The sequence below is a fragment of the Sinocyclocheilus grahami genome, unplaced genomic scaffold, assembly GCF_001515645.1.
Source record: "Sinocyclocheilus grahami isolate Dianchi unplaced genomic scaffold, SAMN03320097.WGS_v1.1 scaffold149.1, whole genome shotgun sequence".
NCBI lineage: Eukaryota > Metazoa > Chordata > Actinopteri > Cypriniformes > Cyprinidae > Sinocyclocheilus > Sinocyclocheilus grahami.
The window spans coordinates 2,337,291-2,347,819 of NW_015505328.1; the positions used below are offsets into that span (position 1 = coordinate 2,337,291).

Here is a 10,529-nt window from a genome sequence, read left to right on the forward strand (position 1 = left end):
AGAATGGGAGGAAATGGGTAGTATTAAATATAATGTAAATAAGTATATAGATTTTATGCAAGTATGCACATTTATACTGATGGATCTAAAGACCCCAAAACAGGGCTTACAGGAGTAGGAATATATATTCCAGATTTTAAAATATCCATAACTAAAAGATTAACATCTAAATTGACAATATATACTGTTGAAATGGTTGCTATTATAATAGGACTAACATGGGAAGAGGAAGTAAGGCCAGACAGAGTAGTGGTATGCTCTGACTCTGCTTCTGTTTTAACATCATTGATTACTCGGCAATCTTCTAGAGAAGATTTGTTGTGTGAAATATTTACATTATTATGGCGTATACAAAGAAAAGGTGTGGTAGTTGGATTCTGCTGGGTGCCAGCACATGTGGGAATAACTGCAAATAATGCTTTAAAAAGAGAAGTAATAGATTTTAATGTTCCTTTAAGTAAAGGTGAAATTAAAACTATCATTAAGGAAAATATTATTAAAGAATGGCAGGACATATGGAATACAGATAATAAGGGAAGGCATTTTTATAATATAAAAAAATGGTTAATACTAAAAGAAATGTAAGTGGTAGAAATAGAAAAGAAGAGGTTATAATAACTAGGATGAGACTTGGACACTCGGGATTGAACGCTTCACTGTTCATAACTGGAATACATGAGACTGGGCTGTGTGGGAATTGTGGGGAGAAAGAAACAGTGGAGCATGTAATATATAATTGTACAAGGTATGATGAAGAAAGAAAGGAATTCATATCATATTTAAACAAAAAAGGTAAGGTAAATAAGGATTTGGAATACTTATTAGGATATGAGTTTAACAGAGATAGAGAAGGATACAGGATATTAATAAAATACATATATACTACTGGGTTAAGTGTAAGTATTTAAATATAGAATGCAGATGCTCTATTCTATTCTGGATCTTTAGGAGACCACGGATTTAGTCTGGAGGAGCTGAACACGCAGCGCCAGGTGGAGCCTGGGGAGAAAGAATGGGATGGAGCATCGAATAATTATTTAAGTAGGAATATTTGTGTATATGTGTGTGTAAGAACAGAAAAAGCAAAAACAAGGAAGAAAGTGATTATAAATAAACCATGACTGCATAACAGCAAAAGTAGGTGGCGATATGCACACAGAATGTCACACGCAAAAAAATGGAAGAAGAAGTAGAAGAAATTTGCAGGATGACGTCTGAACTACTCGCGGAAGTGACGTAACTCTACGTTTGTTCCTCCAATCAGAGCTCGCAGCGCGCGATTTCGAACATCAACGTCCCCGACGGAAAATACGCCACAGAATCAACTCGCACAAAATACACAATTTACGCACTATCCGGCCTAAAGTAGCTGTTTATAGATCTTATCGCAAATAATTGGGTAAGACGTACGCCGTGTTTTGGTGAAGCTCGGCGTAATATGGAGATAAAAGCTGATATCTTGACCAGCTGATAGACTTTACACTGGATTTCGTGGATGTGTGACTGATCGTGCGCACTCAGCCATGGTTCGGGAGCGGGTGGTGCAGAAGAAGTCCTTCCAGCAAAGTCTGGACGACATCAAGGACAAAATGAAGGAAAAGAGAAACAAGCGTCTCGCCAGTGCTTTAGCTGCCAGCCGCGGCCTCTCAAAACTGAAGAACAAACACACAGGTGAGATTGCAAGAGAATGTGGCTTTGTGTTGCATCCAGTGGCCAGTGTATTGCTATATTTGTGACTTTAGTTGTACCTTTTGATGTGTTTATAACTTCTAGCTTGTCTTTAATGATACCGTTAGTACCAGTACTAGGTCTATGGAAACACATCTCAGTTATTAAAGCTGACATAAAACAATGAATTGTGTCATTTACGCACCCTCACATTGTTCCAAACCCATATAACTGATTTTCTTCTGTGGAAATCGAATTGAAATGTTAAGGACTGACCGCCTCAGTCCCCATTCACTTTCTTTGCATTGTTTTCCGTTAACCCTAACATCTCCCTTTGTGTTACACAGAAGGTCATACAGGCTTGGGAGAAAATTAAGGGACTGCAAATCACAACACAGTTTCATTTTTCCAATATATTTTGCTCTCCACAGCTACAGTGAAGCCATTTGTCCTGAAGAGTGTGCAGGTGAATAACAAAGCTCTTGCAGTAGCCCTGCAAACAGAGAGGGAGAAGGTACGGCAAGCGCAGGGGGTCATCCTGCAGCTCAAGAAAGAAAGGCAAGCACTCATCTTTCACCTGCTGATGCTGAAGAGGACGCTTAAAGATCGAAGACCTGCTGAAAGTGCCCAGGTGGGAGGTGTACACAAGGTGTCACGCAGATGCTGAGTACTAATTTAGTGTGGTGCTTATATGTAAATTTTCATGGATGGAGACATGGGTTGAAATGCAGTGCAGGATCCATGTACAGATTTTTCTTTGTATGGGCATATGAAATTATGTGTTTTAAAGTGTGTGTGTAGTTATTCATTTTACTGCTTGTTTTTGTAGGTTTCTCCTGTAGAGACGGGTCCACCTCAGCCAATCAGTCCTAAGTAAGCAAGAGCAAATCTGTACCTCTAAAGCTTTTAATAATAAATATAACATTTGGGGTCAGTAAGATTTTTTTATGTTTTTGAAAGAAGTCTGTTATGCTCACCAAGGCTTTATTTACGGATTTAAAAAACAGCAATATTGTGAAATATTATAACAATTTAAAATTATGCTTTTGTATTTAATATATTTTAAAATGTAATTCATTACTGTGATGGCGAAGCTGTATTTTCAAAAGACATTACTCCAGTCTTCAGTGTCTCATGATCCTTCAGAAATCATTCTAATATGCTGACATGCTGTTCAAGAAACATGTCTTATTATTGCCAATGCTGAAAATAGTTTTGCTGTTTAATATGTTTGTGGAAAGCATTATTTTAGGATTAGTTTATCGAAAGCACAGCATTTATTTGAAATAATTATTTTGTAACATTATACAATTCTTTACGGTCACTTCTAATACTTGAGAAAACAGCTTTTTTTTTTCATGATTCGTTCAACTTATTGACGATCATATTGTTACTGTCATTGTGGTGCAGACCAGTACATGTGGTTGAGACGGATATCCCTGATCATCACTCAGCAGAACCACCTTTTAATGCAGGTACTGGACCGTATCCTTATCACCTTAATTGCTGAATACTATAAACAGTCTGTATGTTTGTAGTTTTAATCTTTACTGGTTTATGTTTGCAGATGCTGTTCCAGGTTGGCGTAGTGTCAGACAGGTTTCGTTGCCCCCCACAGTAGGAACAAGGCGAAAGAGACGCTCTGAGGTTGTGAGGAGGCGAAGCTCACGTTTTGACTCTGGCACGGTCGAGAAATGTGACGCATTCGATGTGAAAAGAGAAGAGACTATTGATAACAGACAAGAGACGTGTCATGAACAGGAAGAGCTTAATGAAGAACAAGCTGGACAAAAAACAGGGCAGAACTGTGAGTTCAACCTAGAGATTTCTGAACTCCCAGCTGTTCAGCACTCGACGCCTGAGCCCCCCCAGCGGACTGCCAGACAGCCCAAGAAGAAACCTACCCAAGCCGCTCCCCGCCCCAAACATGAGCGGGGGCGCAAACCAGACCGAGCCCCATTGAAGAAACCATGGGAAAACCCCAAACCCCGTGCTCGCTCCAAGAGCCGGGACCGATGTCAGAGTCGTACAAGAGCGGCACTTCCACCTGCCGATCACCTTAACTCCTCGTTGGGTGGCAATGACACCTTTGACTTTGACTGTGAAGAGGCCATCCATCTAACGCCTTTCAGAGCAGGAACCAAAGCTGTGGAGAAACCATCACCTGATGCTCCGGATAAAGAGGACAAGGTCTTGCCCAGTCCTGTTGCCATGGAATCCAACAACTGCCTCTCAGAAGATGAACATGATGCAGATGATTCCCCTTATGTACCAAAGAGGAGATCCAAAAGAGCTCGTAGTCCACCACCCAGACGGGCTCGCTCTAAAAGGCGGTCCGTTCAAGAGGCCAGAGAAAACAGAGGAAAAGAAAATACTTCCCAAAAGCAGGACCATGTTGAAATACAGCACAGAGGTAAGCATACAGTGTTTTTTTTAAATATATGTAAATGTTACATTTCATTGTTTTAATCCGTTTAATGTTCTACAGAAAAAAGTAGGCCTGAAACTGAAGAAATTGGTCTGCACCTCAGCGATGATCTCGGCCCAGGCCTTCTGCTCCCACATTCGAGACGGATATCCCTGATCATCACTCAGCAGAACCACCTTTTAATGCAGGTACTGGACCGTATCCTTATCACCTTAATTGCTGAATACTATAAACAGTCTGTATGTTTGTAGTTTTAATCTTTACTGGTTTATGTTTGCAGATGCTGTTCCAGGTTGGCGTAGTGTCAGACAGGTTTCGTTGCCCCCCACAGTAGGAACAAGGCGAAAGAGACGCTCTGAGGTTGTGAGGAGGCGAAGCTCACGTTTTGACTCTGGCACGGTCGAGAAATGTGACGCATTCGATGTGAAAAGAGAAGAGACTATTGATAACAGACAAGAGACGTGTCATGAACAGGAAGAGCTTAATGAAGAACAAGCTGGACAAAAAACAGGGCAGAACTGTGAGTTCAACCTAGAGATTTCTGAACTCCCAACCATTCAGCACTCGACACCTGAGCCCCCCCAGCGGCCCACCAGACAGCCCAAGAAGAAACCTGCCCAAGCCGCTCCCCGCTCCAAACCAGAGAGGGGATGCAAACCAGACCGAGCCCCGTTGAAGAAACCATGGGAAAACCCCAAACCCCGTGCTCGCTCCAAGAGTCGGGACCGATCTCATAAATGAATGTTCTACAGAAAAAAGTGGGCCTGAAACTGAAGAAATTGGCCTGCATCGCCACGATGATCTTGACCTAGGCCTTCTGCTCCCACATTCACCAGTTTGTGTTCCTCCTGAGAATCCCAGCCAATCAGAACCAAGCCAAGAGATCTGCCAAGGTAACTTTGTATGTGGGAACACTAAACTGAAGCATTGAAGCATTTTTCAGGATTTCTGCAGCTTTCCAAAAGGTTTTTCTTGTTAATTCTCCCTTCTACAAATGAAGGCCTCAAAAGATCTTAAATCAGAGCAGAAATTCTTAAATTTAGTCATGCATTTAGCATTAAATGTTGCATGCACTGCAAAAAAATTCATATCTTCCTCAGTATTTTCCCATGCAAGCCTCTATGCAAATTGTTTTCTGAGAAATGAAACAATAAGTTTATGCTTAAACAAGAACAAATCGACAGGGTATGAAAACATGTTTTCCTTTTAATTAAATTGATCTTGTTTTAATCATAAACTCACTTTTTTTTTTCGAAAACAGGACTTTTTATCTTATGTCTCAAAAAGTTGCTTCTAAATGTATCTTGATTTAAGAATCTGTAGATAATGGCATTAGAAAACTAGTGATTGAGAGTACTCATTGAAGTCCTTTTTTGCCAAATGAATTCAAAAGTAATGGAGATCTGATGGAAATTGCATTTTCAAACTTTGAAGCATTGCTAATACAATGCATTTAGAGACCATATTAGTGTATTGTCGCCCATTCAATATATTCCTCTACATTCTCTAATTCTCTTTGATCTTACATTTATCTTTATAAACCCTTTTTAAAGGGATAGTTCTGTTCACTTATACTACAATAACACTATATGTGGGGTCATTGTGTTATTAATATACGTTTCCAATGCTTTCTTGTCCTGCAATATTTCATAAAATACCATATTTATTTGATTTTAGACTCCGCGTAAGTGAGTTCACTCACCATGATGGCAGACCGTGGTAGAAAAAGGACTAAAGGACTTCCGCTCTGGAATGAAGAGCCTTCCGTTTGAGTACTGCGCATGCGCGGAGTTTGAGGATTGCGATGTAAAAGTCATTGGAGCTGTTTATTTTCCTTTTTGAATAGTTTATCATATACAAGTCCACGAGTGTGCTGTGACAGTGTCTTTTATTATTATTATTATTATTATTTATTAAAAGAAAGAATAATTACAGGCAAGTTTAAGCATAAGTATAAAGGCTGCACATCAATAAACAAAAGTACAGTGTTCGTATATCAGCGACCATGTGATGTAATTATGAATGGCCCAAATCCTTTAAGCAGTTTGATACGAACTGCTCAAAAGAACATATCCAACTTTCACTGTTAATAATATGGTTTGGAACAAATCACAGAGTAAACATATATTATTTTAGAAAATCTCGTGTACTTGTAAATAATGCTGTATATTAAGCAAAAACTATTTTTGGGGTGTTTTGTTCTGGACTGGTCATAGCAAGAAGTGGTAGAAAAGCTTCCAATGCACGCAGTTTAGTGTGTGACCGCCGGGTGGCAGTAACAAGCACCCGTCAGAGTCTCAGTTACACGTAAATACACTTTTTACATTAAACGTGGCAGGTTTGTGCTGAAAGAAATTTGTCCCGGGACTTTATTCAGGAGGCTCGTTGGTCTAGGGGTATGATTCTCGCTTAGGGTGCGAGAGGTCCCGGGTTCAAATCCCGGACGAGCCCTTTCTTTTTCTGATGCTTCTAATGCTCATCACTGTCACGCAACAATGGCAATTAAATGATCATTTATTTAAATTACGTATTTAATTTAATAAATAATAAATTAAAATATTATGTTCTCTATAAAACTTTACTTAATTAATTATTTGTTTCATCTTTGTTGGTTTTCAATTTAAAACATCATATAGGCCTATATATATATATATATATATATATATATATATATATATATATATATATAGTATAATCTGTTTACCATATCCTTGCTGACTATGTATTAATTTCTTTTCAAAGAAAACTCTACAAAAGATTTATATTTTGAATAAACACTGTTCTTTTTACTCGTTTTACTTTTACTCATCAGGTAATCCTAACAAACCTGTGTATCATTCGATCATTCGTTTTTTGATTTAATATTGAAAGTAGAAAAATTAGAAAATGGCTCCTTTTTAGTTTTTTCGTTTTTTTTCCAAAAAACGAGAAACGAGAATTCAGCTTAAATTTTCGTTTTTTTGTTCATGGGTGGAAAAATGAATAAACAGCTTGAATATTTGATTTCTACATGTGGGCGGGAATTAAACGCCCCTTTCTGCTGATTGGTCTGATTGGTCAATCCGTACAACTGCAGCAGTGGAGGACTATTATTCTGTTGCGTGATACTGCAGAAGAACTGATGAAGGCACGGTTTGATCTTCGGCTGACCAATCACCAGAAAGGGGTGTTTAATTCCCGCCCACATGTAGAAATCAAATATTCAAGCTGTTTATTCATTTTTCCACCCATGAACAAAAAAACGAAAATTTAAGCTGAATTCTCGTTTTTCGTTTTTTGGAAAAAAAACAAAAAAATGAAAAAGGAGCCATTTTCTCATTTTTCTACTTTCAATATTAAATCAAAAAACGAATGATCGAATGATACACGGATTCTAACAAAAGCATCAGTTTCCAAAAACTGTTTTCAACAATGATAATAAATCAGCATATTAAAGGATTTCTGAAGGATCATGTGACACTGACTGTAATGGCTGATGAAAATTCAGCTTTGCCATCACTAGAATAAATTATCTTTTAAAGTATATTCAAATGGAAACCATTATTTTAAATTGTAATAATATTTCACAATATTACGGTTTTTAATGCAGTTTTGATCAAATAAATACAGCCTTGATAAGCATAAGTGACTTATTTAAAAAGCATTTAAAAATCATACTGATCCCTAACTTTTGAACGGTAGAGTATGTCATTTGGAGAGATCCAAAGGTACTGCACAACACTTGGTTGAATAGAGATGCATGACCTCTGTCAGCTATAAATGAAAATGAATATGCGCTCTAGCCAAGAGTGGGTGAAAGGTACATGTTTGGCCCTTGGGGATCTTCTTTGACCACTTCCCTATTTGCACTGCCTGTGTTTCAGTCCTCTTTCTCACAAAAATAATATGTCAGCGATGACAATACATGGGGAACTATGAGAAAAGATCAAGAGGAATTTGTACTTACACAAAGGAGGTAAGCTGTGCACGTATACATCTCTATACATGTGTGTTCATGAAATAAAGAGATAAATGTTGATGCGAGTAGAACTTTTTTTCTTTACACATTGGAAAATTCTATTCTGTATTACTTGCTTGTAGTTGGTATAATGTTAAATACATAGGCTTACATAAATGTATATACAACTCTTTAATGAAAATAGGAAATATCGAAAAATGTTAAATAAATATAAGTAAGGATCATGTAATCATATTGTGAAATACCCAAGGGGCATGTTCTAAATATTAGACAGAAAATGTTCTTACACAAGAGCCAGAAGAACGATAAGAAAGATAGAAACAATAACAGAAAAAAATCCAGGCATTATTAAATCTTAATGTGTGCATTTTGTATCTGTTCGCTGTATATCACAGGTCGTGGTGGATCTCCAGTTGGCTGCCATCCTGGTGTCCCACCTCACTCTCCTATCTTATAAAAGCAGAAAACAAAATCCTGAAACGTAAGTGTACTGTAAGGGTAACTCCTAAAAGGTTTCTGATCCCCATATAAACCATTCAACATCTTTATTGTATTTTCAGCCATCAAAGTGAAGTTTACTCAAGGATATGTTCCCATATCTAATGGCAACTACATATGGACTCTTGGCTTTAATGAAAGAGAAAGCTCATCTGACCTGTCAGCCTCTGGAGTTCAATGCCATCAGGTCCCACTGGTGCTGCTACATGGTTTTGGGGGCGGAGTGGGTCTGTGGGTAAAAAATCTATCTGCCCTTGCATTGGAAGGATGGCCCATGTTTGCACTGGACATGTTGGGTTTTGGACGCAGCAGTCGACCGACTTTCGGCAGGGATGCCAAGGATGCAGAGGAGCAGTTTGTACAAGCCCTGGAGGACTGGAGAAAAGCCGAAGGGTTGGAATATATGATTCTTCTTGGCCATGATCTTGGAGGATATGTGTCTACTGCATATGCCCTGAAATATCCTCACAGGTGTGTTTGGAATTCAAATAACATTTTAGCAATCCTGAATCATTCAAGGATACTTTTAATGTCCGCTATAATGATTTTGTCACAGATTGAAGCACTTGGTGTTGGTGGAGCCATGGGGTTTTGCAGCAAGACCAAATGTTCAGGAGCATTGGGTTCCCATCTGGATTAAAGTATTCGGGGCAGCAATGAATCCATTTAACCATCTTGGTCTGCTTAGGCTGGCAGGCCCATTGGGTATGAAACAGTGTTATTATCATTAACTGAAACTAAAACTAGTAAAAATCACTTTCAGTAAATAAAATAGATCTGAAATAAAGTAAAATATATCAAGCCTAGAAAAAAAACAGTGAACCAGCCCTTTAAACACACACACACACACACAAATCTGAATTGTGCATTTTTTTTCCTTTAATAAGAAATATGCAATGAATCGCGAGATATACTAAATTTACAATGTGAGAAATAAGGACACAGTTGGGAAAAACAAGTCGCATCACAATTGTAATACCGCGTAAGGTCATCACGAGAAATAAATGATAACCATTTTATTTTTTATGCTGGTTTGGAAATCTTTCATAGTAAGGTGACTGATCTATCTTTTTCAAATGTATTTCTCTTTCAGGTCCTTTGTTGCTACAGCTTTTGCGATCAGATTTTAAGCAGAAATATGCTTCTGTATTTGCCGATGACACAGTGGCTGATTACATATACCATGTGAACGCACAAACAGCCAGGTATAAACCGTGAACCCGGATGGAATAACTATTTTCTGACCTAACAGACATAAATTAAAAATGTTTAGCCAACTAATTTGTTTTGTGATTGGTCAGCGGTGAGACGGCGTTTAAAAACATGACAATTCCATACGCATGGCCTCAGCACCCCATGATGAATCGTGTGGAGATGATCAGTCCCTCTCTTCCCATGACCTTCATCTATGGATCACGTTCCAGCATCGATGGCCAATCAGGAAAAGCCATTCAAGAAATGAGACCCAACTCACACACAGAAATCATAGTAAGTTTGATTTCAGTGATCACATTGTCTTCCCCTATAAAACTCCCCACAGTCACCTTTTTCTTCCTAATTCCTTAAGGTCATTCAGGGTGCAGGTCACTACGTATTCGCGGACCAATCGGAGGACTTCAACCAGGCTGTGCTCAAGATATGCAATAATGTCAAGCACAATGGGAAGGATGAATGAGAAAGAGAGAAAAATGAGCAAAAATTGCATGGTGGAGAGGGTAGGCTATATGAGCCCAAGTCATGTACGGGACAGGAGGATTAGATGAAGGTGTGGAATGAGAGCCAGAGGAAGAGGATATATAGAAAATATAAAGGAAAAAAGATTAAAACTTGCTCGATCATTTATAACTTTTTGCCAGCGTGCTTTACAAAATACATAGGCCTATGCGTAGGTAAATACTCATGTAACATGTTATATGACCACGACAAAGTAATTTATTTAAATTAGGAAAATCTCCAGTACTTCTGAATATTTCAGTA

The 10,529-nt window shown here is 38.4% G+C and overlaps 2 protein-coding genes and 1 non-coding gene across 3 annotated transcripts; all 3 read left to right on the forward strand.

Moving 5' to 3' along the window:
* The first annotated feature begins 1,206 nt into the window (after positions 1 to 1,206).
* On the forward strand, positions 1,207 to 5,027 carry LOC107592057 (shugoshin-like 1). The gene is made up of 7 exons (XM_016281415.1): positions 1,207 to 1,671; positions 2,100 to 2,299; positions 2,498 to 2,541; positions 3,079 to 3,143; positions 3,236 to 4,081; positions 4,157 to 4,231; positions 4,924 to 5,027. Exons 1-7 carry the CDS (start codon positions 1,524 to 1,526, stop codon positions 5,025 to 5,027), a joined length of 1,482 nt encoding a protein of 493 aa, XP_016136901.1. The 5' UTR covers positions 1,207 to 1,523.
* Positions 5,028 to 6,475: 1,448 nt separating this feature from the next.
* Positions 6,476 to 6,547, forward strand: trnap-agg (transfer RNA proline (anticodon AGG)). The gene has a single exon. It is a non-coding gene; the product is annotated as a tRNA-Pro (tRNA).
* Positions 6,548 to 7,993: 1,446 nt separating this feature from the next.
* Positions 7,994 to 10,529, forward strand: LOC107592089 (1-acylglycerol-3-phosphate O-acyltransferase ABHD5-like). The gene is made up of 7 exons (XM_016281461.1): positions 7,994 to 8,051; positions 8,450 to 8,535; positions 8,615 to 9,023; positions 9,109 to 9,257; positions 9,646 to 9,757; positions 9,854 to 10,040; positions 10,120 to 10,529. Exons 1-7 carry the CDS (start codon positions 8,011 to 8,013, stop codon positions 10,225 to 10,227), a joined length of 1,092 nt encoding a protein of 363 aa, XP_016136947.1. The 5' UTR covers positions 7,994 to 8,010; the 3' UTR covers positions 10,228 to 10,529.